Below are 26,774 nucleotides of genomic sequence, written 5' to 3'. Positions count from 1 at the left end.
TTTATGCTAGTAGTAATCTAGTCTGTAACCAGTCCTGCTCTGACCAGCCGTTACCGTGTCCGTCTAGTCAGAAATAACATCTGTTTCTATGTACTAAGGTTACTCAGCGATCACATTTAGGAGAGTTGTTGTTCATAACCACTGAACTCACTTCAAAAGGTCTGATTTAAATTAGGTGATTACTGGACAATTCAACTGCTTGTACAGTATAAATTTTAATGTTTTTATAGTTTCAAGTCAGCACAGGTTTTTTCTACCCTTGTCAGTCTTGAAATTTGCGCCTCGTGATTTTTATCTTGAGAGGCGCTATATAAAATATGGTTTTCTTTTTAAAATTCCTTTTAAATGTCAGTTAAAGAGCAATAAAATAGAACAATTATTAAATACATAGAAATAAGTGCATCCCATGCTAAAGCCAGCCACAGGAGCTGCTCAGCATTCATCATATTGTAAGATGCTGATTTTGAATTTTTGTTCAAATCAACAGTAATTAACCCGCTGTACCCCCAACCTCTTTCTGTGCTTTTGGATGCCTTTACTGTGCAGATATATTTCAGCAGCTTACTAACGCAAAGCTTTTATTCACAAAGATTGGAATTAGGATTAAACTCAGCATCTGCATATTTAACATAACGCTTAAAGTGACAGTGTGTATTTTTCCTGGCGATAGGGGGCAGTAGATACCTCAATCAATTCAAGCAATCAGTATTTTTGTGGTGGAGTAAGACCTTACCAACAGATGCCCATGAGGGTCAAAAAGCCCTGGGGGGTGCAAACATTAGCAAAATAAAAAGCACATCAGACTTCCTCTCATCACTGGGAGTAAGTGAAGTAGTAAATGTGTAAAACAACAACATTTAAGAATGATGAAAGTTTTGTAACCGTTAGTTACAAATCAGTACATGCATTTTGTCCTCATGGGCTCCCGTAGAAGGAAACATGGCTTCTAATATGACGTCGCCCAGAGACTTAGACCCGCTCCCATGTATTGTAGACCTGATTTTTATGGTTATATGTTATGAAGCTGCCAATATTTTTCAACAACTGGGCATCATTTTATTCATTTTCAACAACCTTTTGATTGATCTTTCCAGAAATTAATGGTAAAACCTACACAATATCTCTTTAATTTAACAAGAGTTGAGTTGAATGTTGCAAGTTGCATTTAGCCAGAGTACATACTTTCTGACACGAATCAGTTTAAGACGAATTTATGAACTTGTTAAACTGATAAATAGTTTAATTTTATAGTTCATATGTTTAAATGTGGGTTCTGCAGAAAAGATGTAAATAATCAATATCTTGTACTTAAGTAATACATTAAATCAGTAAAACAATCTTAGTTATAAAGAAATGAGTTTAATCCTCATTTGATTGACAAGCTAACAGCTAGTTTAAGAGTGTCCAAGACCAAAGAGGTTTGCTGTCATTCTAAAACAGCTTCAGTCTCAAAATTACTGTGATCATTTATGTAAATGATAATTTATAAACCTTTAAATAACCATCAGATCTGTGTTAAACGAGTCAGAAATATCATGAAGCTCTAGCAAGGTAAGTCTCAGGCAGCGCTAGAAGTGCTACAGCTAATTATTGCTATTTGCAAATAATCACATAATCCTACATAAATACCCGTATAAAGCTATGCTGATGATAAGACGTACATTTGTTTGCTAGTTTTGAGAATCCATATGTTCTTGGATGTCTGTAATCCACTTTGTTCTAAGTTCTGTTTTAACTAGCTGTTAGCTCATCAGTCAGGTGAACACTAACCTCTGCACCTCCAAACTCAAGTTGTTCTAGGAACTTTCTACAACTTTTAAGATAGTAAACCTTTCCTCAAAACATTGCTTCAGTAAATCCTTACCTTCTTCTTTACATTTGTGTCCTGATCCAGAGGAAGGTGGCAATCTTGTCTAAAGTTAATCTCCATCTTCCAGCTGCTTCCATGTTTTCCCTGAGAATTTTCCATGACGCTATCTCGTTACTGCAGCCAGTAATTTAGTTTCTGGTATCTCTGCTTTTTATGAGCCTTTTAAACAGCCCAGCTGCTTGTGGGTAAAATCTCAAACAGCAGGTTCCAGCTTTTGTTTACTACTTTTATGCATCTTTATCTTATAAATGTTTGATGTTCTAGTACAGGACATGTAAATAGAATTGGAACATTTTGAAGATGCATCTTGGTGAAGATAACACACCGACTCTCAGCTTAGCAGAAATCATGTTCTGCATTGTTGTTGCTTTTCGTGCATACTTAACCCCCCCCCCCCCTGTCTCTCTCTTTCCCGACCCCTACAGTACAATATTGATGATTTAGATTACTCTCAGTTCTATGATTACTCTGAGGGGCCAACAGACGTCGCCCCCATCGATGGGTTATCTGAACCACAGGTAAATGAAAAAATTAGGGAAAATAAAGATGTTTTGTGTCGTTTCTCTGTCTGATTTGTGTGTTATCTCAGTGTTTAGTGTGCATGCACATTCAGTTTCCTAAGGTCATGTTACAGCTTTTCAGTAATAGTTCATTAATAGCTAATTGGACAGTCAAGTCTCTGTTGGTTAAACTATAGCTGTCAGAGCCTTTTGTGTACACCATGTAAACACTCGATATGTCTCTTTGTCTTGTGTCTGTTTTGTCAGTCTGCCGCCATCTTTGGTAATGCCGTCTTTTCTAAACGTGTTTCAAGTTTTGTTTCAAACTTTACCTTCACGCCAATCTGGTTATTGCAATAGTCGTAAAGAGCTGCTAGTAGGAAACATTGTTTTTTTTTTTGTGCTGTTTTATATGTCCTCAAAACCTTTAGCATCACGAAAAACACAGACCACAATTGTTCAGATGTCCCGTTATGATCCGTGTTGCAGCGGCAGCCCTGGTAGATGATGTCCACGAGCGATGTGTCCCATCAGCTCTGGGCTGCTAGAGAAGCACCTTCAGTCTGACAGCTGAGTTGGAAATCACTGTGATGAGAGCTTTCAAATCATTTCTGTCTTGGTGTTCTTTTGTCACCACCACCTCTTCCAGAGAAAGAAACGTAGTGTCGCCGTGAAAAAGAAGATGACCAGAAAGTCCTTCAAAAGGTCTAGACCCAGGTTTTTAAAGTTGATTCCTGCCAGAAAGTCGCCAGCTAAAAGGTTTGCCCAGAAGAAGCGGCAGATGTCTGGCTACCAGGCCACAGCGCCCGAACAACACAGTTTTAGGGTAAACATCAGTCCAAAGAGAAGTCACTGAATCCCATCAAGATTTTCCAGCTCTAAATGATGAAGAGAAAATCTGTGATGACCGACGTAGCGCGTCCCTAACCTGTAGAAGTAGCTGAGTGTATAGCCTTGAGAGGACCTCCTTTAACACCCTCTGCTGTGAGTCTTTATTAACTCACATTCTTCTTTCCTTCTCTCCAACATGACTCAGCTAAACAATGTAGAGGGAGATTACAATACAGACTACAGGACTGTAGATGCTACTCAGACTCAGTCCCCCGTTGACCCGAGTGGACCCAGTGAGGTAATCTTCTCTTTCCTTCTTGTTTACTTTTAAAAGCTTCTGTTTGATGTTTTTGGAGCCTGAAGAAAGTTCTTGGTATGAGATGGTATGAACGTGTCTTTTATTGTTTTCAATTCTGGTTTGTGGCCAAAGTGATGGACACAAGACAGTTTTACAAACACTAGATAATAGTCCTCTACTGAAACATGCATTAGTTTGGTTCTCAACCCATCAGCACATGCATCAGAAGTCAAAGCATGTTTTGAAGCGTGTTTATATGTAAAAGTTATCAACAGTTATTTATTTACCTGTTGTAGGTTCCTTCCTCTGGTCCTAGGCATTAGAGTCTATGTCCTAGAGGACAGAAGGAATGCCACTCTTGAAAATGTCAGTGTTTCATGCAACACAATTTTTTACACATGGCCGTCAAGTTTGCATTACCTCTGGACTTGACCGTAGAGCACACCAGAAATATCTCATTTTGCTGCTGACAGATTTCTACTAAAGGGGACATATTATGAAAATCCAATGTTTGTGCTATAAACACTTAAAATGCAAAAAAAAAAAAATAATAAAACGTTAATCTGTTTAGTTAATTTCTGCTTAAAACAAGCTGTTTTCAAAAGTACTTGTTTGTGATGTTCGCTAACAGAAAAAGTAGATTTGAACCTCCTCTCACGCACAAGAGCTAGAGGAGCAACAACGTTACTCCAAACCTCTCCAAGATCTGTAAGCTCATCGCCACATGGCAGGTTATGAGTGGGCGTGGTCAGTTCCAGCTTGTTTTCTCAATGTGCCCTGAAACGGCTCATTTTGGAAGATACTAAAATGTCACGAATATAATTGTTGAAATCGCCTCGTGGGAGGGAATTAGTGCAAATAACTTCGTAAACATGTTTGGTATTAACGATAGAACTAATATAAAGTCATAATTTGTCTTCTTAAACCACAGACTACCATGTAAATAACTATGTATTGTGAAACTCAAAAGTGTTGTATATTATGTCATTGACTGTGCTTAGACTGGCCTTTAGCTCCTGCTCTTTCTCTAAACAGAAGCCGTTCAGGAAAAGTGAATTGGGTCAGAAAGTAATGAATCATGTTTTCTGGTGAGGAACAGTATAGCATGGCAGAAAAATCCCATTTACCATGTTTTAGATCATGTTAGAATAGAAAACACTTCTATATAAAAAAGAACTGCTTCGATAAGAGACAAGCTGATCCATTCCAAAGGTCTGTTTACTCGCAGTAGCTTGTTAGAGTTCTAGCTCACATAAAAATGGTGATTTGACCTCATTCAGGTCTAAAAGAAACCAGCAATGCTCATAATGACACAGATAATCTGTAAAACATGTCCTGCTGTCCATCACAACACAAGATTGTTTTTGGTGAATAGTTCTGTTATTTCCCTCCAACAGAACTATGATCAGCCTGCTAGGATCATGCTTGGCCTGCTGCATTATCTGACAAATTAGATGTGATTACAGTCTGATTTAAAAGAATAATTTGGCAGGATTTATTGCTGTCATTAACAAAGTGTAATTACATCTATTTTGTCTTGCTCTAATGTCTAAATCCATGTTGATTGCCTTGCAGAAGTATGGAAAAGGTTGTGCCAGGTGTTTGTTGTTCTGGCTCCAAATTGAGTGCATCAGGATAAACGGAAAGACACAAAACATTTGAATCAAAATGATTTGTTGATTGATTAAATCTGATCTTTGTCTTGATGCACGGCTGCCACAATGTTATTAATTTAATACATATGCTAATTAGGATGACCTTTTTCCCTTTGAGTTACAGTAGAATGCTGTTAGTGACAATGATAACACTTTATTTGTTATTTTGACCTCAGAATGATTTACAATGTTTTAAATAAGGTGTTATTTTGTCACTATACTTTTTTCTGCAAACATTGCTTTTTGCTTCTGTAGCCTTTAAGTGTAGCTTCTGTTTGCTTAGCTAACTGTTCCCTCCGTTGCTCATTCCTTCTTTCTCCCCCTTTGTTCGTGTAACACCTGCAAGGCTGTGGAGGAGGAATTTGTTGGTGCGTTTGTCACCGAGGCCCCTCCCGTTGCTCCTGAGCCCAAAAACGTCCCCGAATCGGTGGGCAACGTGGACGCTGGTGGAGAGGTGTATGACTTTAAGGAGTATGATCTAAATGAGTTTGACTTGAGTGAGACAGACAACAAGCTGTATGACTATGGGTCCTATGATGAGTTCGGAGTGGCCCCATCCAAACCCCCCGCAGCCTATGAGGAGGAGGTGGGGCCAGGGGTTGCCGCGGAAACTGATGTTTCTGAGAGTAATGTAAGTACCACACCCTGACCTGGTGAAGCAGGGGTGTGTGCATGACTGCATGAGGAATGTTATTGTTGTTTGATGAGGGACGATGCATGCAGAAGATGTTGGGATAAAAATGATGTTTCCTCACTGAGGAAACTCGTGTCTGGTGTATAGACTTATTCTGTCACACTTCATCTGTTCTCTCCCACACAACCTTCAATCAGAGGATGTTAGTCCAGCCTTCACCACGTCCATAAATACTCTCCCCCCCACATGTCTCTCAGCAGTCAGATCCCATCCCTCCTCCTCCTCCTCCTCTGTTTTAGTGAGGAGCGTGTGACATGTATCTCCCTCTTTGCCCTGACTTCAGAATAAATCATGGGAGTCTGCCTGCACACACACACACACACACACACACACACACACACACACACACACACACACACACACACACACACACTGCAATGCTCTTTGAATGAGAAACCAAACGTATACAAAATCTGGAACAAAATTCAACTTTTTGAAAAACATTTAGGGTTTCTGTACTTTAGACACAGTTATTTTTAGAATAAATGTTTCTGCACAAATGAAAGTTGATAATTTCCACATGTCTCAGTAATACTTCACTAAATCTCATTGTTTAATATTCACATTTAATTATTTCCTGTCTGTGAAGTAGATGTGGGTTTTTGGTCCTCCGAACTAACATTTTGCCTGTTTGTCTCAGTATCATCCACGATTCACTCTCAGATCACCAACTAGCTAATTAATACCCTCCAAACATTCACACCCATTTTTCTCCCAGATACCTCTTTTTTGGGGTTTGTTTGTTTTGTTTTTTGTCTATGCTGCGTGAAAACTTACATCATATTCTCTTTCTAGCAGGTTGTTGAAGCAGCTTTTGGGCAGAAGGGTGAGAAGGGCGAGCCGGCTGTGATTGAACCTGTAAGCGGCAAAATATGAATTTGTTTTACTAACTTAGTGTGGTTACATGAAATCTGGAGCTAGGAAACATTTGCTCACAAAGTGCAGTTTTCTGACTCATCCTGAGTTTGCAGAAGTCAGGCTTGGTGTGATACGAGTGTTTGTGGTTTTTAGGGCATGCTGATTGAAGGGCCACCAGGGTCACCCGGCCCAGCTGTGAGTAGAAAAATGAAAAAAATTTTAGAAAAAAATCCAGCTAGTCGGTTTACCTAGACCTGCTCTTCCAGGGCCTCCCAGGACCATCAGGCCTACAGGGACCCCCGGGTCCTGCTGGAGATCCTGGTGACAGAGTGAGTTCATGATTAATTCCCTAAACCAGACATAATTTATTTGTGTGTGTGTGTGTGTGTGTGTGTGTGTGTGTGTGTGTGTGTGTGTGTGTGTGTGTGTGTGTGTGGTAAATTTGGTTTATGATTGTTCTAAGAAGAGCAGCTTTATTTAATGATAAATCATAAAATATAAAGTTGATTTAAACTTTTAACGCATTAGTCCATTTGTTTAGATGCTGCAACGCTAACATCAAGATCAATAACTAAATAAAGGATGGATGGTTTTTATGAACATTTCCTTTTTTATGCATTAAAACTCAAACGGGAAAATTCCTTCGTGACCCTTTATCTCTCTTCTCTCATCTCTTTTATCTCTGAGCGACTGCCTTAATAACAACAACTTATAGGCTCAAAGTTCATTTCTTTGCCTAACAGTTATCTGCTGTCACATTTCATATTTGATCTTGTTAAATCCATCAGCTGAGTTGTTTTTTGGGTGATGTTGCATTCCTGCAGGGTCCTCCTGGTCGGGCGGGTCTGCCTGGTGCTGATGGTTTACCAGGACCTCCTGGTACCATGTTGATGCTGCCGGTGAGTTCTCTGTCAGATCACTGAGTGATCATAACAGAGATGATAACCGTAAGTGTTGCTGGTGTGTGTGTGTGTGTTGAATAGTTCCGTTTTGGAGGAGACGGTGAGAAGGGTCCTGTGGTGTCGGCTCAGGAGGCCCAGGCTCAGGCTATTCTCTCCCAGGCCAGAGTAAGTGGAGAGGACACTGGGACGGTAACAGCTTGTGGACAACTTATTTGCACACAGCTGGGGGTGGGGGGTGGGGGGGTGGACTTTGGTCAAAAGTAAGGTTAAAAGGAGACCTACTGAGGTTTGCTGAGGAGCAACAAAATAAAAATAAAAAGCCACTTTTAGGCAGATAGACAGGAGAGAGCAGTAAAAACACCCTGAACAGCAACAGGTGTAGAAAATACACGTGTTAGATGAGAAGCAGGGTTCCCAGACCATTTCAATTCTGCAGCTTCTGACTCACGGATGTTTGTTGGTGTTTCCTGCAGCAAGAGATAACGAAATCATTTCAGTAATTGGCCCAGAATGTGGATCATTTCTAAATTAATAAATTGATTTAACTTTTTTTTAATAAACTGTAGCTTTCAGATTTAGAAAAATCAGCAAGGTCTACATAGCCTGGCTCCCAATAAAGACTTGTGATGAACAGGATATTTAACGCAGTAGGTCATGAAAGCAATGTGATTTCTTAGTTTGTGTTTCATTTCTGTTACCTGATGCATGAAAACCAGAAACAGCAGCATGATCTCTGATTGAAATCTGCTTTTGGGTTTGTCTCTGTTTCTGGCCTGCAGCTGGCTATGAGGGGACCCCCTGGACCAATGGGTCTGACTGGAAGATCCGGGCCTGTGGTGAGTCGTGGTTTAAAAGATGTTACCATTTGGTTTGCGGGATGGTTTTGTTTTAAAACAAATTCCTTAATGTCAGTTTGGATCAGACATGTTATAACCCTAACCCTTCTTAGAAGTGGTTATAAGTGCACATTTTACAACTTGTTATTATTTCACTTCACTGTTTGAGTGCAGCTTTAAGGTCTGCTTATTGTATTGATATTTTTAGGAGGCTTGAACATTACCCCACAGTCTTCATTTCTATATTTATGATGGTCCCACAAAAGAAAGAAAAACACAAACATCAGTAAATCTGTTAAATGTGCTCTAAGTGAATGAAATGAAAATGAAAATGAATGAAAAGCTTTATTTGTCCCAGGGAAGGGAAATTAGAGAGGTGGAGTGATTTGTGGTTGCAATGATAAAGTTCTGGGGGTTACGCTCAGATTTATAACCAAACTGGTCTGATAGGTTCTTAGACAAATAAATAAGCAAATAAATAAACAAATAAATATGTGTGTAAGATTCAGTTAGTCCATGGTGTCCGAAACCACCCTACTGGCTCAGAGCCAGTAAAGCATCTTCTTCAGATGCTCTGCGTTTCCATGTCAGCAGATCCTTGCAGAACATGTTCTCTGGTTAAATGTTGCCCTCTGCTGTTTCACTGAAATGATTTGTCTTCACTTTTTCACTACCTGAGTGTTCCAGCAGCACAAATCTCCACATAGGCTACGTTTGGTTTGTGTCTTTAGGGTCTGCCTGGTCCAAGTGGGCTGAAAGGGGAGAGTGGAGACCCTGGTCCTCAGGTGAGTGAGGAGTGATGATGCGTCTTCCCCAGGTTAGGTTAAGTTCTGTGTGGCTCTAAGTGTTGCTGGTGTGTCTGTGCAGGGGCCCCGCGGCATCCAGGGGCCTCCAGGACAACCGGGCAAGGCTGGCAAACGGGTGAGTGAACTCCCTCACCTTCAGTGCGTGTGTGTGTTTGTATTCGTGGCCGCTTCTCAGATGCTGAGAGGATTATTCTCACCCCAGAAACAATCTGCGTGATCAGTAATGGCCCGTGCTGCCTGCCTCTAATCCTGGGATCAATGACCAGGACAGTAATCCGTCTGAAAATGCCAAAATGGGAAAAACTGGCTCTGAATGTGGTTTGTCACGATGCTGCGAGACCAAAAACACCCGGACCCATTCTGACACCATCAGACAGAAGACAGCTATGGACAAATTAGGATTACAAGGCTGATTAAACAGGCGGTTATTAACAAAATCCTAATGCAGGAATAGAGACTTTCACACTTGGATGTCGGATGTAAACGACTTCTTTAAGGTTTTATTATAATACAGCTGCTGCTAACCCAGATTCACTGAACATAAATTCACATAAATTATAACTCTGTTGTTAAAAATAAATCATAATTGATTTAATCTGTTTTAAATCCTCTGTGATATTTTGATCTTTAGGGCCGTGCCGGCGCTGATGGAGCTCGCGGGATGCCCGGAGAGTCAGGCGCCAAGGTATCAACACGTAGTTTTTGGAAGTTATTTCATTCTTTAGCACCGTGGTTCTGATGATGTCGTCTCCTGTGACGGTTACCAGGGTGACCGAGGCTTTGATGGACTTCCTGGGCTGCCTGGTGAAAAGGGACACAGGGTGAGGAATGCCATCTTGTTTGATACGTTTAGAATATTTTAAAATGTGAAGTGTTACAAAGGTGGATTTTATATTTTTTTGGGGGGGAGAAAAAACTGATAAAATTTGGATTTTCACTTTTGTTGGATAAGAAGTTGAACTTCTTGAATGGTTTTAATAAAAAAAAACATGTAAAATGAAATTATATGATTGTCTTAGGTTTGTTTTTATTATTGATTTGAGTTTTAACATGTTAATTGAATCAGTTAAAACACAAGTTTGAATGCTTTTTGTATCATAGGTGAACTACATTTGCAACAATGAATGTTTATAAGAAGTAATAAGGATAAAGAAGCAGTTAGTGACCATTCAGAATCTGAGTAATTAACCAATCAGATCTCAACTTAAGTTGATACCAAAATAAAATGAAAAACAACACAAACAAGCTGGTCTTTTCAAATTAAAACTCAATGATTTCAATATAAAAAAAATATTCAAAAAACTTTTTAAGCACACCAAACGGATAGTCAGAAAAATCTGTGATTTGCTCCATTAACGACTAAAACTGAGTATGTTTTTCTCAGGGGGAGCCGGGGCCCATCGGACCAACTGGAGCTCCTGGAGAGGACGGTCAGAGAGTGAGTTCTCCCTCTTTAGCTGCGTCTTCACTGGTGACCCGCTGACAGTCCTGTTTAAATCAGCTGAGCTCATCCAGCTCAGGCCAGGGGAGGAAAAAATGAACTGAAGGGGAGGAGAAGAGTTCAGCCCTCCCCCCCTCCCTCACTCCCCCACCCTCACCTACCCTTCACCTTCAGACTGCTGATTCTAGACCGTCACTAATAAAAAACATGAATAAAGTTATGATTGTTTACTTTGCTTGTTCAAATCAAATCATAACATCTGCATCCTAAAGCAGCTCAGTTCAGCATGTTTCTGTCCTCAGGGTGAAGATGGAGAGATCGGACCCAGAGGCCTGGCTGGAGAGAGTGTAAGGCCTAACCGGCGCACGTATAGTATGGTCTGAAAGCATTATTTGTGTATTTCAGTTTAACACTAATCTTTTTTTTTCCTTTGTAGGGTCCCAGGGGATTGCTGGGACCTCGTGGTCCTCCAGGACCTCCTGGATCACCTGTGCGTACCATTCATTTGAACACTTCTGACATCACTTCCTATTGGTTTAGTAAATCCTGAATTTTTGCTGATGTGTCCTCTTCAGGGTGTTGCTGGAGTCGACGGGCCTCATGGTCCCAAAGGAAACATGGTACAGACTTCCTGACTTACCTGTGCAGATGTTCTTATTGAGCTTGCTTTCTTGGTGTCAGTGTTCTGACTTTCAAAATGCCTCCAGGAAGCACAGTTGTGAGGTTAAAGGTCATGCCGATGCATTGGAGCAAGTGAAAGACAGAGTAGAGGGTATTGGAGAGGGGTTTTATTTCCATCAGAGGTTTATATCCCAGACAAGCCCCCAATAAAACAATGAGAAAAATAAAATTATGCCTAAAAAGTATTTCCAGTATTCATAGACTTAGGCCACTTAAAATTATTAGATACTTCAGTTTGATGTGAAATTACACAGAAATGTGCACAATGAGTTTATGCTTTAAGATTTATTTTTGACTCTGATGATCTTTCTTTAAGGGGCCTCAAGGAGAGCCAGGTCCACCCGGTCAGCAGGGAATCCCAGGAACACAGGTGAGCAAATCCATTATAGATGCATGCAACCTCAGTATGCTCATCACGTCGTCCAACTGCAACAGAGTTTATTTAGAAATGTTGGAGGTATTCAGTCAGCTTTACTGCTTTTTTATGATAGGTGATTTTTGGTTGCTGTATGGGCGAACAAATGAACCTACCAGAGAGTTACTTTTATTTGACGATCCCAAATTTGAATTCAGAACTGATTTTGTGGTTTCAATTTGCTTTTCATCTTTGCCTTTTCACACATTTTCGGTTGCTGCTTACATCCTCTGGAGACAAAAAAAATTCACACAAACACACTTTTACATATGTGTTGTGTTTATTCTGACTCCGGGTTTTTTTTCGGAGGTTGAACGATGTTTTATTCCTGCTGCTAGATTTTCTGTAAGGTTGTCACACCGGTTAGAGGAGCGGGCAACGCTTCTAACTTCACCTCTCAGAGATGCAGGCAAACACACCCACAAATATTTAAGTGGTACACAAACTAAGCACACACACACACGCACACGCACACACACACACACACACATGCACACACACACACACACACACACACACACACACACACACACACACACACACACACACACACACACACACACACACACACACACACACACACACACACACACAAACACACACACACACACACACACACACACACACACACACACACACACACACACACACACACACACATTTAGCTTAGTCCTCTATCAGCTCGACTATTTACAGCTCCAACAAGGTCTTCAGTTTGTTCAGATTGTATACTTGAGAGAGTTTGCAGTTGCCATGGTTACAGATGCTCATTTTCCTCTGTATGTGTTTTTGTTTTGAAGGGTCTTCCTGGTCCTCAAGGTCCGATTGGACCTCCTGGAGAAAAAGTATGTTTCTACAGTATTTCAAAATACTTGTCATGTAAATATTTGTATTGAGACAAACATATTGAAGATGATATTCAGCATATGATTTAATAATATTAATGATTGTTATATTAATATTTCAGAAATAATGTCTAAATAATGTTGCAGCTGCTAGATTAAATACATATTTATGTGACAAACACAAATCACCATCCTGTCTGCGGTCAGCGCAATGATGGATCTTTTGACTTAATTTTCAAATGAGACGAATCTGAAAAGAAGTGTGAAACACGTCTCCTTCTGTCATCACAGGGACCCCAGGGCAGGTCTGGACTAGCTGGGCTACCTGGAGCTGATGGACCTCCTGTGAGTGCACTTCTCGCCTCTTACGCTACATCACAAACACCTAAATCATCAGTAACATCCACTCAGACTGTGTGTATGAGTGTTGCTGATTCTCAGATGTTTTTGTTTTTTTTAACACATGGACAAATCCCTTCCTGTTCACAGAGTTTAAAATCTATTTGAGGAGTAGATAAAAATAGGTGCATTAATGATCAATACTAAATGCAGTAAATATCCATTTTTCATTGCTCATCCTTTTATTTCATTATTATTTTAGGGTTTCTCATGTTATATTTTTTAGTTTTTAATGTTAATTGGCTTCACCATGAGATGTTCTGGACTCCAGGCCGGCCACTCCAACACCTGGACTTCAGCTATCGTAGTCCTACTGAAATACTTGAGATCTGCTCTGATAAACGGCAGTTTGCTCATGTCATCTCAGGGTTGTGCTATTCAAAGAGACAGGCGCTCTCAGAGCTGCCCTCAGGTCTTAGAGCTTCTGATTTACAGCTCTCTGCATCAACCTGCCAGGTGTTCACAGCTACAGGTTTATAATGTTTTAGACTTTTCATCATGTATTTTGTTGATCTATGTGGTAATGCTGAACTAACAGAACTGGGTTTTCTAGGCGTAAACAACAGAACAGTTGAATATTTTTCAGACCTCAGTTGTTCAATTAGATATAAAGCCTTTCGATAAAACTGAACAATTCACATATGTATTTTGGATTTGAAACACTAACCTCAGGGTTGGCTGCTGATCTATTTTAGTCATAAAATGTTTCTTCAGCACAAAGTCAGGTGACCGGAGCTAAATAACATTTGTTTTCACCACCACTGCACATGAAGATGAGCTGTTTTGTTTTACAGGGACATCCTGGCAAGGAGGGTCCATCTGGAGAGAAAGGTGCACAAGTAGGTGGCCTTCAATAAAGCAGCACCTGCACTGTGACCAAAGTCTAACCTAGCTTTATATGCTTGAAGGTTTAGCAAATAGTGTTTAGATGATTAATTCAGATTGATTGATTGATTGATTGATTGATTGATTAATAATACACATTATATTCCACTGTAATGCAAGTTGAGTCTTTAAGTGTAGTATATAAATGAAGTAATATCAGGTATGATAGGGATTTTTGTCCATCTTTAGCTTGAAAAAGAATAATGGGATTTTCAAAATAAAAGCTTTCAGCATTTAAAGGTTGACTGACTGATTCTTTGCAACAGGGTCCTCCAGGTCCGCAAGGTCCTATTGGTTATCCTGGCCCTCGAGGCGTCAAGGTGTGTTATTTTATGGCTGCTTGATTGAATGATCACATGAATCATCCATCTTCCCATGATGACTCACATGTTCCCAACAGGGTGCTGATGGTGTCCGTGGGCTCAAAGGGTCAAAGGGAGAAAAGGTATGCTTTTACTTTTAAAGCTGACAACACCTGATAGGAAGTGTATATTTTTTATCTTGCACAATAAAGTTTTGGTTTCTTTAATGAAGCGCATCTGCACATATTAAATGCACTGATCTGTGATGACTGTCACATTTCCATCTAAGAATAAAAACATTTTATGAGATTCTTTTTCACAGCCTGTTAAACCTTTCATAAATGTGACAGACTGTTGATCTAAATTCACTCTGTGCTGAAAGAAAAGGCAGGAGGATTTGATATAAAAAGCTTGAGCGCTGCTTGTGAGCGTGTTCATGTCACAGAGATTCAGTCTGAAACTTTGGCCACCTACCTGTCGGCTCCATTTTGACACATTTAAGCTGAAGTGGACGTCTGAGCAGGCAGAGCACAAAGCCGGGGGTCATTCAATGGGCGTCCTCGGTGGAGGCAGGATGTCTCTTTGAAGTGACCCTCAGCCACTCGGCGTTGGATCTGAAGCTTTCCTTCTCAAATGCGTTCGGTTTGAGAAAACTCTACAATCAGACTCGAGCACTTCTGAAGCATCGCTCCTCATGGCTCGATGCTGAATTTAAACTAGCTTCAACACAGAGGATTTTATTTAGGATCAATACATTTTTAAAGCAGGATAAAATCTATTATCTGACTGGAAGCTGTTGTTCTTGTGACTGTGACAGACACTGAATTATTTATGTCAGGAGGAAACGCAGACCTTGAGGAGAAAGGTTTTGCTATGAATAAAGGATGTTTTCTACCTGAGGTATTTGCATGTGTCTGGGTTGGTCTTCTACAAGCATGCTCAGTGCCGCATTATGCATCAAAGATAAGGTGTCTAAGAGAATGGCTCCTCGGAAAAAAAAACAGCGTGAGTTAAGTGTGTATAATTAAAAAGATACTGATGTAAGGCTATAAGTTACAGATTTCTCCAGTTGTTGCCATGTGCCGTTCCGCTTTACAGCCAGCAGATGGCTGCAGCAAACCTGGGATGCACTGAAACAACAGCGATGCTCTCATTCAACAATTGAACCTCTTTTCAATCATAGATCAAGCAATGTTTGAATTACTTCTCCTTTTAGGGTGAGGATGGTTTCCCAGGATTCAAGGGAGACATGGGAATCAAAGGAGACCGGGTGAGGAGCTGGGATAAAAATGACACAATCTTTTGTTTATATTTACATTATTCAGTTAAAATAATACCGATATTCTCTGGTTGTTTGTTGATCCCAGGGTGAGATTGGCATGCATGGACCTCGTGGAGAAGACGGTCCAGAGGGGCCTAAAGGCAGAGCTGGTCCCAATGGAGAGCTGGGACCTCTTGGTCCAGCTGGAGAAAAAGTAATGAAGCTTTTTCTTTCTTACTTTGATCTGTCTTTTTATATTATGGTTCTGCTCTTTACTCTTTTTTTTAATGCATCTCAGGGTAAACTGGGGGTACCAGGACTGCCAGGTTACCCTGGAAGACAAGGACCAAAGGTATGTTTGGGTCACTTTGACTAATACAAATTATTAAAGAATCAGAGCAGTCTGGGTAGAATATGTGTGGTTTCATCTCGTTTTGAAGGTCAAAGGCTCTTTTTAGGTGCTAGATGTTTGAGTAGGTCACAATACATCATCCATCCATCCATCCATCCATCCGTCCATCTATCCATCCATCCATCCATCCGTCCATCTATACATCCATCCACCCATCCATCAATACACCCACCCACCCACCCATCCATCCATCCATCCATCCATCCATCCACCCATCCATCAATACACCCATCCATCCATCCACCCACCCACCCATCCATCCATCCATCCATCCATCAATACACCCACCCACCCACCCACCCATCCATCCACCCATCCATCAATACACCCACCCATCCATCCATCCATCCATCCATCATGTAGTGAAACATGGTTCAGTGAGTAAGTTAATTAACAAAGCTAGCTCGGTTCTGAGCTGCCCACTGGATTCAGTTGAGGAGATGTGTGAAAGGAGGATGCTGGTGAAGATAACCTCCGTCTTAAAAAAATCCCTCACATTCACTGCATTCCACTGTGGAGACCATGGACAGCTCCTTCAGCGGTAAACTCAGACATCCCAGATGTAAAACAAAATGCTACCACAGGTCATTCATCCCCTCTGCAGAAAGAGTGTACAACTCCTCAGTTTAACTGGTACTGGCATTATCCTGGTGCACAATAACACCAATGCGGTATTCATTAGTGTTCAATACTTGTGCAATACCGGATTTATATGGTATGTCTGTGTCCCTTACTGTATGCGGCATAGTTCTGCGACCATACTTCATTTTTATTTTTGTTTTCTGGTGGTCGAAGGTTACAATACTAGCTTACTGCCTATGTGTATCTACACATACTTTTGTTATTATTTTTCTTCACATTCTCTACGTATTTGTGCTGCTGTAACACGTGAATTTCTCCATTGTGGGATCAAAAAATATCTTCTATTCTATTCTGTTCTATTCTATTCTATTATATTCTATTCTGATGCCAGTAAAGTTTTTTGTAATGATTTGATTTCTAATAAATCTCCCAATGCAACATGTGGTGTGGTTCTGCAGAATGGGTAAGCTGCTGTTTGTCTCCTCCTCATTGAGTAGAAGGAAAAACACATCACGCCACTTTGTCTTGTGCTTGCAGCTGTTGTGTGTGAGATGATTCATTGTCGGATAATTCTCTGTGATTTTTCTGTTTGAAAATGGTGTTTTCTTCTGAAAACCATCTTCTTTTTGAGCTATATAATGCAGAGTGCTATTCATTACAGATAAAGTACAAACCTGTTTTTCAGAGAAACAATAAGAACTCAGACTGTAGAGTGTTACAATAATGATATGATCCGTTTCCTAAATGAAATTAAAAAACTCATATAACATTGTTGTATTGTTGTGGTAGAAACATGACATCCATTATTACTGCAGCGTTTTGTAGAAACTAACCTTTCTTGTCCCGTTTTCATCAGTGAAATCTCTCTCATCTGTTGACAGGGCTCAAGTGGATTTCCTGGGTTCCCTGGAGCCAATGGCGAGAAAGGAGCAAGAGTAAGAAACACACACATGCACACATACTCTGTCAACACATTGATTGTGCATGAAATCGTATCATCACATTTCTCCGAAACAGAATGTTAATTCCTTTTTAAATGCTTCTGGATGGTGATTTGGTAATAATTATCACTGGCAGGAAACAACTGATGCACAATCTGTTTTGATTGAGCTTGAGGGCGTGAATAAAGAATTCCCATACATGGTGTAAAGGTTTCTGGAAGCTTAAAGGGCCTATATTTGATTTAGCGCCTTCTACAGTCCTGGAACCATCCAAGGAGCTTTACAACATAATCAGTCATTCACCCATTAACACACATTCACACGCTGGTGGGGCTGAGCTACGATGTAGCCCCAGCTGCCCTGGGGCACACTGACAGAGGCGAGGCTGCCGAGCACTGTCGCCACCGATCCTGACGACCACCACCAGCAGGCAAGGGGGGTTTAGTGTCTTGCCCAAGGACACAATGACAGCGAAAAACTGAGTGGGGCTCGAACTTGCAACCTTCCGATTATGGAGTGAGCACTTCAACAGGCTTTAACAGCCTCGCCTCTGTCAGTGCACCCTAGGGCAGTTGTGGCTATATGGTAGCTCATCACCAGCGGTGTGTGTATGTGTGTGTGAATGGATGAATGATACACTGTGGTGTAAAGCGCTTTGGAGTCCTTACTCTGAGAGGCGCTATACAAGTGCGGGTCATTTATCATTATCATTTAACTCCTGTGCCGCTGTCTCCCATCTTATATAAATCGATTGGGACATTTTGACTAAACGTAACAGGATAACTTCAAAATATTGTTGCTACCGATTTTATAACTTCTGTCTTCCTCTTTATTTCATCAAAAACATGCATGTGTTACATTATGACTACGTTTTTTTGGTTTTTTTGCACTGACAACTCCATCATTACATATCAGCATCCTGTGTTTAATCACTTTGACACCCAATGAGTGCTTTTTACTAGCAAGCACACAACTGTAATCTCATTGTTTAATCATGACAAAGAGATGGCTCAGATTCACAAAACAGCTGATTTGATGCAGGCACCCTCATCCATTCTGACTTACTTTTCCTGACACGCCTGCCCCAATTTTGTAACGGCAACTGTTCAGTGGTTTGTTCTTCCTCATATTCCTCTGCTGCAGATAACAGAAGAAGACTAAATATTTCACATAACTGCTGTTTACAAACACAACAGGTCTTTGGGGGATTAAAAACGTTAATACTAGCTTAATTACATAGTTATGGATGGGAATTCCGCTAATACGTCAGGATAATTTTGAGAATTTTTGAATCCAGGCCTGTAGTTCTGATATCACACTTTGTTTTATGGTACAATAATGGAATTGGTCTGTTTTTATGGGCCAAATGTTAAAATCCAGTAAGAAGTGGGTGATGCTGGGTGATGGACTAGCATTGTAGGTGATTAAAATGTTTTATGTTTATTTATTAACAGGGAATTGCTGGCAAACAAGGTCCAAGAGGTCAAAGAGGTCCAACGGTATGTTCTGTCTGCTCTATCACTTCTTTGATTTATTGATTTGATAAAAACTGTTAAAATACATGATTCAATACAAGTTTTGTTGAAGTTTGACATCAATAAATTGGAATACTGTCTTGTTTATTCCTCCTTAGGGGCCTCGTGGTGCTCGAGGAGCCAGAGGTCCTACTGGCAAACCTGGACCAAAGGTGAAGACTTTAAACCCATAATAATAAAACTCTGTACGAGGATTTTTTCAGTGTAGTTTATCAGTCAGTGCAGCATTGTGTTGGAAATAGTCGTCTTCTCTTGTTTAGATGCCTATGGAATCTGACTAGTAAAACCTTATTAAATATTAACATGTGATGATTTGTTGTGTGTTTTAGGGAACAGCAGGCAACGATGGTCCTCCGGGTCCACCTGGTGAGAGAGTAAGTTTGTAAAATAAACAGATTTCTGTTTGCAGGAACATGTAATTATGATGAAATGATTTCTAAAATATTTATACATTCAATGGTATCCGTTTCAATTAGTGTTTTGTGTCTGATGTAAAAGTGGAACATATTTTCCTAGATGCACCTCTTTTGAGCCAAAGCTGAGTGAGGACATTCCACCGGAGTGTCTACCCCATGTTTGCTGCAGTTTTTGTCTATGTTTTTACTTCCTGTAGTGTTTTACCATCAAACTATTTTTCTAGAAAGTGTTGGAGCATTTTCATTTTTATTTATTTATTTGATTTGGCGGCATGGCTTAGATCAAATAAATGCTATAATTACTAGAATTAGACTGTGTTGGATTTCTGGTGTTAATTTTATTTTATGAGTCAGTTTCAATGTATTAGATCATGTTTGGATAGTGTGAAGTGGGTTTTGGAGAAAAATTATAAATGAATATGAACTTCTGGAAGTTCTAGATGGCTCTTTGAAGAGATTCAGTTTGAAAAAAGTTCAGATTATTTCTGAAAGAATTGACAAGCTAACAGCTAGTCCAAATGGGCTCATGACCCAAGTTATTTACAGTCATTTTAAAACAACTCCCACCTTAAAAGATTCACACTGGCTCATGCAGACACTGTTTTCTTGAATCTACACCAATAAGTTAATGCATCGCATGGTTATTTAGTAATGATTTTATGGTTGTTTACTTTGGAAGTTAGCACCAACAGCTACTGTGCAGCCAGTGCACGTCCTGCAGGAATATTACTTATTGGCCAGGGATGTCCGATATTATCGGTCTACCGGTATTATCGGCCGATATTGGCCTTAAAATGTAATATCGGAAAATATCTGTATCGGTTTTTACTCCATTGTGACCCAACGTTTACATACCATTCGCATATTACCCCTCAATCTCTTCAGCTTCATCTCTTCTCTCTCAAAATGCAAAAATATGACAGATCTAAGGTTTAGTTTTTGAGATTTTGGAGTTTTATTTGGCACAGCTGAACTGAAAAATTAGGAATTGTGTAGTGAGGATCTGCTGTTCTTTGCATGTAGCTGTGTGTAGCTAGATAGCAAACAACTAAAATAGACCCAAGAATCTTCACCCAAGACTTACTTTTCTTACATAAAGATCTTTATAAATGTTTAATCGCCGCAACTACAATATACAGTAACAGAAAAAATACATTACTGACGTCTACACATGTTTTAGCGCTACTTTTAGCAATTAGCCTAGCTTAGCATGTGTACACTAATGCTGCTTATATTGAATCAACTAAGGACCTTTAACACACGCCCAAACATTCCCATAACAAATCAATACTTACAAAGACAAATGCTAACTTGCACTGTTTAATAACTTATTCCCGTTATGAACTCAATAATTATTTGAGGCTTAACAGCATCACAAAGCATTGCTCAGGATTATATCTAGGAGAATGCCATTCAGCTGCTGTTGGAGACAAATTAAACATGACATTTGTTTTATTACTAACTTAAATTGAAGTGTTAGTCACTTTGCACTGATAACGTTTCAAGCTTAAATCCATCACATCAAAGATACGTTATTAATCCCAGAGGGAAATTAGAGTTTCAGTACACACAAGTCAGAGATCAGACATACATGGGCAAGACACGTGACAAGAATTGGTGACTGTGGTCATTTGCAACCATGAGTCGCGCTACCTTAATAGAGATAAAAGGGGTTTACATGAGGGTTGGTACAGGTGGAGGGGGAAAAAAGGCACTTCAGAGCTACCCTCCATAGGGAGGGCAGCTTTGCTCTGCAAAAAAAAAAAAAAAAAAAAAAAAAAAACACCTAAAACATATATGCAACAGACTTCAGACAGTACACAACATAAGTGTCCACTAGGTGGGGTGGTGGGTTGGGACTTTCCCCACTTCAGTTCCTGCAGCCACGATAGAAGCAGCGCATGACACCTCAGTGTGGATAGGGGGAGGAGTATTGAGGGTTGGAGGGTTGCAGTGACCCTGGAATGTTTTAGCTGCCTTCCCGCAGTCCCGCCCAGGCTGGGAAAGGAGACAGAGTTGAGTTGCCATAGCGACGGCACATTCCACATATCTTCTGAGGGGGAGTTTTCGTTGTAGCCTTGCAGGCATTCATGATAGGAGATATGTGATGTCAGCAACCCAAATTATTTATTTTATTTATTTACTTATTTTTTAGGGGGGACCCAGCATATATCTGTATTGGTTTATAGCGGTATTGGAAATTAAGAGTTAGACCAGGGTTAGGCAATCCTGCTCCAGGAGTGCCGCTATCCAGCATGCTTTATTATTTTCCCTATTCTAACATATCTGAGTTAAATCTGGAGATAATTAACAGGCTTCTGCAAAGCTTGTTAACTGGATGAACGGGTGAATCAACCATTCATTGTGTGCTGGAGCTAAAAACTACAGATGGGGCACTTCCGGACCAGGATTGCTTAACCCTGAGTTAGACAATATCAATTATTGGATATCGGTAAAAAAGTCAATATTGAGCATCCTTAATTTTGGCCCGAATAATCATTTATTGTTAACTAGATTACAATTTTGAACTTGAATAAACCAGTGTGATATTGTTTTTTTAAATTGGAGTTAATTTGAAATGTTTACTAGCTGTTAGTCTGTCAATCTGGCTAGAAATAAAGTCTATTTCAATTCAAACAGCAATCTACAAAAAGTGCTCTGCCTATTAGCTTGTTCTCTTCCTACATGTATTTTTGTTCCTATTTCTGCAGTAATGGTCCTCAGATCCAGTCAGATCCATCGCATTTCCTTCCTCCTAGATATGCTGAGTAATAGAATTCCCCTTCTCTAGCCTCCCACACTACTTCACCCCTGCAGCCTGTTTTAATATGTGACATTATGCACCCACGCAAAATAATTATATTAAAATCTCTGGTGGACTTGAAGTTATCATAAATGTTTTCTCCAGTAGATTTTATTAGAAAAGAAAAAAAAATGGACTTAATTCCACCAAGCAGTTACCTCAGCCTGGTTTTATCCTTTCAGGTGGACAATGGTAGAATTGCGCCTCCAATTTGAAAATTATCATTTCTAACCAAGAGGTTCTTTCATTTTAAAATATCCAGACTCAACACAAATGTTGTTTTTGCATCACAAATCAGGCCAAGTGTTTTTTCTGATTGCAGGGACCTCAAGGGCCACAGGGACCAGTGGGATTCTCTGGACCAAAGGGTCCCCCAGTAAGTTTGTCTCTTTTCTTTATCCAGGAAACACTGGAAGCTGTTGACAGTAAAATCATGAAGCCCAGATATTTCAGCGCTTTTCACTGAGTCTAAACTATTCTTCATTTCCTCTTCCTGCTGTTGGAAGAGAAAATTAGTCCAGTTGAGATTATGATAGACGGAAATGGAGGCTTTCATGTGATGTTATATTACATATCCGTACTATTGGTGCTATTGAAGCAGGTCTATTTTCTCACACTCCAGTTCAAACAAGCAGCACTTTCCTCGTATTGATTCCAGGTAGATTTATAGCTACCTCTCAGGCTTTGATTGAGCCTATTGTTTTATTTTGTTTCTATCAGCCTGAATCTGACTTTTCTGATCTGCATATCTTATGGTGGATTGGGCCCATGTAGCATACTTGCATCAAGAGGTAAACCTTTAAATTATGTTGATGATGTTGATGTCTGTCTAACAGGGACCACCGGGGAAGGATGGGCTGCCTGGACACCCTGGACAGCGAGGAGAGACGGTGAGACATTTGTCCTCTGTTCAGGCTCAATCTTTGTCCCCATACTGATTATGGAATTAATCAGCCGGACTAAACAAATATTGTAATGTTTAATCCAGTCATTAGATGTCTATTTATGTATAAACACAACTTAGACTGTTAGGAAGCCCCAGATTTGTTAGATTGCATCCACATTTATTTCATTCAGGAGCTCCTGGATTGGTTTCGGTTTGTTTTTATGTTTGAAGCCATCTCTGCTTTATAGCTTCCTCCAGGCTGCAGGTTTCTCTGTGTCGAGGTGATGACTGCAAACCGTTAGAGAAAAAAATGTGTTTTGTTATCACATTGCAACACCCTAGTTGTTATTTTTTGCATGTATGTTCATGATTTAATCTCAAAGATGTAAAGATTCTAAACACTGAATTACCCTGTAAGACCTTCCTTAAAGTTTTGATTTTATAAACTTCCTCTAAACAGCAGAATAGATCAGATTCCCTCAGTCAGTGGAACAGTATTAACATTCATCTGTGGCTCCTTGGAAAAAATCAGGATAAGACATTTGAGTGAGTAGCCGAAGGGCAGTCATGTGTCATAAAAGATGCAAGAACAAACTTCAGAACGTCGTTTGAGTCGTTTTTTCCCTCATCAGTCAAATGAAGCTTCTTACATGTCGTTTCTTCATGTTTACAAATATCCTAGATGGAAAAAATAAGTTTCCCAAATGAAATAAAACAGCTTAAGTTTGAGAGATAAAGTCACCAAGGGGATTAGCTTCAGCAGTATTCAGCTGTAATTGGTTTGTAACATCTGAGATCAGAATGACAAACGTCTGAACTAAACCTAGAGTAAAGATGCATCGATGCAGTGACAGAACAAAAAAGAAAACTATGTTTAAATTGAAAAGATCTGCTACAATCCCCCAGCTCTCATCTTCGACCCCTCTCTGTTTAGTATGCATCACTGAGCTTTAGCTCCACTAACCTCAGAGGCTACAAATTCGGCTACAAGCTCGACAGATCATCGACTCCATTATTTAAGCTTTCCCCTCCACCTGGCTCTGTCCTATAGATAATGTAATGCAGGGGTGGCTCCCTGCTTTGGCTGGGTGTCAAGCAGCAAATGCTGGTCCTCATCGGAAAGATAATGGCTGCAGATTTATGAGCTGATGAACAGCACTGCAAGCATCCGATATGAGCCGTGATCACAGGCAATAAAGGTGATTCCGGGTGACCAATCTCAGAAAATCAAGTCGAATTTGAGAAAGCGGAAATCTTGGTTTGATGCCAGTGTTTCTGTTGCTTTGGCCTCACATCTTATTATTATTAATAATAATAATTGGTAAATGGCCTGTATTTGTTTAGCGCCTTCTTAGGGTTCTACAACCGCCCAAGGCACTTCACAACACAATCAGTCATTCACACACTGGTGATGGTGAACTACAATGCATCCACAGCCCTGGGGTGCACTGACAGAAGTGAGACTGTTCTCCAGTAATCAGAAGGTTGTAGGTTCGATCCCGGCACCTCGGACCAGACACCTCACCCTCCTTGCCTGCTGGTGGTGGCCTGTGCTCAGCAGCCTCGCTTCTGTCTGTGCACCCAGGGCAGCTGTGGCTACATCGTAGCTTATCACCATCAGTGTGTGAATGGGTGAATGTACTGTAGCGTAGAGCGCTTTGGAGTCCTCGGACTCTGAAAGGTGCTCCACAAGTGTGGGTCATTATCATTTATCAAAAATAACAATAAGACGAAGAGGCAGGGGTTTATTTATGAGCATCCATTAGACCTGACGTGTTAGTGTGTCTCATTGTGGACATTTGTGTCTAACGATGTTGGTATTTGAGTCAAATGTGCTTTTGAACTTTATTAATTCAATAAAAATAATAAATAGACATGATCCAAAATTAGATCAGATTCAAATGTGATTTTCTTTCTATTCCTGTTGTAAGAACTGTCATAACTAAATGATGTATTTTCATGATGATTGTTAAAAGTTTCCGGGTGTTCTTTCAGGGTTTCCAAGGAAAAAATGGTCCGCCAGGTCCCGGAGGGGTTGTTGGTCCCCAGGTAAGAAAACCTTTTTCCACAGAAAACAATCATTTTTTAGTAAACAGAAGCCCTAAAAATAGTATCATAATAAACATTTATATTGCACCTAACCCTAACACTTAAAGCTACCAGTAGAAAATCAGTTCACCTAAATGTTAAATGTTTTAGATTACTCGGCATTTTAGCCAAGTTACCTAATGCTGTCCCGATTTCCCTCAAGGTTAAAATGTGTACAGTATAAATATAAATAAGGAACTCGTCTTTTTTTTCTTAATTAAAAATGAAGGGGAATTAATGAAGACGCTAACTGTAACCACTGTAAATATAGTTATCTTTGTTTATAGAATTTAACAAGTTTTCAACAAGAAAATAAGCCTTAAATGTTTCCAAATGTACTGATCACATAAATATTAAGCATTAAATAAGGTTTATGGTGTGAAAACGTATTATTCCTAACATGCCAAGCCACTCTGTTTTTGTTTTTTATGGCAGACATTGGACTAATAATCTAAACGTGTTTTAACTTCTCAGGGACCCACAGGAGAGACGGGGCCTGTTGGTGAGAGAGGACACCCAGGACCTCCAGGCCCACCTGGAGAACAGGGTCTTCCAGGAGCTGCTGGCAAGGAGGGAGCCAAGGTATGCGTGGGCAGGGAGGTAGAAAGTTGATCATAATGATATAAACGAGGGTTTAACACACTCTCTCTCTCTCTCTCTCTCTCTCTCTCTCTCTCTCTCTCTCTCTCTCTCTCTCTCTCTCTCTCTCTCTCTCTCTCTCTCTCTCTCTCTCTCCAACATAAGCTTTAAATTGAATTCACGTTATAAATTCAGATTTAATTCCTCAGATTGCTGAACAAACAACAAATTCCATCACCTATAGACGGTATTTATTTAGATCTCTTCTAGGGTTGGACGATATGGTCTAAAATCAACATCACGGTATTTTGAGAACGATGAATGAACGATAGCTACATGTATGCTCAAAAACAAAAGGTGCCCACTAGATGGCGCTGTTACATGTATTGTGTTTACTCACATTGTCATGTGGCTGAGGCGATACAAAGGGACATGATTGTCGCCACCCTACACACCTTTTCATTTTATTATTACACAATTTAAAGATATGGGAAACATGATATCGGTTAGAGTCAGAAATTTTGATAGCGACACATTTTTTATTTATCGCCCAGCCCTAATCTCCTCCTAGTTTTGTTCCCTCACTAATCCCTGCAGCCGAGGGCCCATTTGTAGCAGAGATCCCATGTTCTGTACAGAAGATGCGCTGTTCCAACCAAATCCCATCCTCCTGACACCATTCTGCATCCTCCTCTTCTTTTTAACTGTCATGCCACCTCTTTTCTTTTCTCCCCCAAACTGACAGTTTAATAAAACCAGTCAGCCTGTTTAAACTATGTTTAAACATTGAAATAAGTCTGTGTGTGTGTGTTGTGTGCATGTAGGGAGATCCTGGACCACAAGGATCCTCTGGTAAAGACGGTCCCCCAGGCCTCCGCGGGTTCCCCGGAGAGCGAGGTCTACCTGGTGCTACGGTAAGAGCAGGACTCCCTCTGCAGCCATCCATCACAGTTTCACTTTATGTGTTCTGTTGGTAGAACGTGATGGACCTCTGCTACATAACAAGTGAAGCAGCATCAGTGTCGAGCTGCTCACTTCATTAGAGGCCGCAGC

At 40.2% G+C, this 26,774-nt stretch overlaps 1 protein-coding gene across 10 annotated transcripts in view; it reads left to right on the top strand.

Annotated features, from left to right (window-relative positions):
* col11a1a (collagen, type XI, alpha 1a) overlaps positions 1-26,774 on the top strand; it is a 75,425-nt gene that overhangs the window by 20,846 nt on the left and 27,805 nt on the right. The window contains exons 6-40 of one of the 10 annotated variants that reach the window (XM_054751317.2): positions 2,296-2,388; positions 3,407-3,499; positions 5,501-5,785; positions 6,647-6,706; positions 6,860-6,901; positions 6,973-7,035; positions 7,531-7,605; positions 7,690-7,773; positions 8,388-8,444; positions 9,176-9,229; positions 9,312-9,365; positions 9,882-9,935; positions 10,018-10,071; positions 10,635-10,688; positions 10,994-11,038; positions 11,128-11,181; positions 11,267-11,311; positions 11,689-11,742; positions 12,588-12,632; positions 12,924-12,977; positions 13,826-13,870; positions 14,183-14,236; positions 14,317-14,361; positions 15,435-15,488; positions 15,586-15,693; positions 15,778-15,831; positions 17,355-17,408; positions 18,869-18,913; positions 19,048-19,101; positions 19,279-19,323; positions 22,491-22,544; positions 23,005-23,058; positions 25,050-25,103; positions 25,617-25,724; positions 26,546-26,635. In XM_054751317.2, the coding sequence (XP_054607292.2) occupies positions 2,296-2,388; positions 3,407-3,499; positions 5,501-5,785; positions 6,647-6,706; positions 6,860-6,901; positions 6,973-7,035; positions 7,531-7,605; positions 7,690-7,773; positions 8,388-8,444; positions 9,176-9,229; positions 9,312-9,365; positions 9,882-9,935; positions 10,018-10,071; positions 10,635-10,688; positions 10,994-11,038; positions 11,128-11,181; positions 11,267-11,311; positions 11,689-11,742; positions 12,588-12,632; positions 12,924-12,977; positions 13,826-13,870; positions 14,183-14,236; positions 14,317-14,361; positions 15,435-15,488; positions 15,586-15,693; positions 15,778-15,831; positions 17,355-17,408; positions 18,869-18,913; positions 19,048-19,101; positions 19,279-19,323; positions 22,491-22,544; positions 23,005-23,058; positions 25,050-25,103; positions 25,617-25,724; positions 26,546-26,635 (2,337 nt within the window). Of the gene's footprint in view, positions 1-2,295; positions 2,389-3,019; positions 3,197-3,406; positions 3,500-5,500; positions 5,786-6,643; positions 6,707-6,859; positions 6,902-6,972; positions 7,036-7,530; positions 7,606-7,689; positions 7,774-8,387; positions 8,445-9,175; positions 9,230-9,311; positions 9,366-9,881; positions 9,936-10,017; positions 10,072-10,634; positions 10,689-10,993; positions 11,039-11,127; positions 11,182-11,266; positions 11,312-11,688; positions 11,743-12,587; positions 12,633-12,923; positions 12,978-13,825; positions 13,871-14,182; positions 14,237-14,316; positions 14,362-15,434; positions 15,489-15,585; positions 15,694-15,777; positions 15,832-17,354; positions 17,409-18,868; positions 18,914-19,047; positions 19,102-19,278; positions 19,324-22,490; positions 22,545-23,004; positions 23,059-25,049; positions 25,104-25,616; positions 25,725-26,545; positions 26,636-26,774 lie in introns of all 10 variants that reach the window. The other 9 variants (XM_054751316.2, XM_054751318.2, XM_054751322.2 and 6 more) reach the window with 9 other exon arrangements.

Source organism: Nothobranchius furzeri, chromosome 7 (genome assembly GCF_043380555.1).
Source record: "Nothobranchius furzeri strain GRZ-AD chromosome 7, NfurGRZ-RIMD1, whole genome shotgun sequence".
Classification (NCBI taxonomy): domain Eukaryota; kingdom Metazoa; phylum Chordata; class Actinopteri; order Cyprinodontiformes; family Nothobranchiidae; genus Nothobranchius; species Nothobranchius furzeri.
Note: the sequence above shows the minus strand (reverse complement) of the source record. Positions and strands in the feature narration are given on the sequence as shown.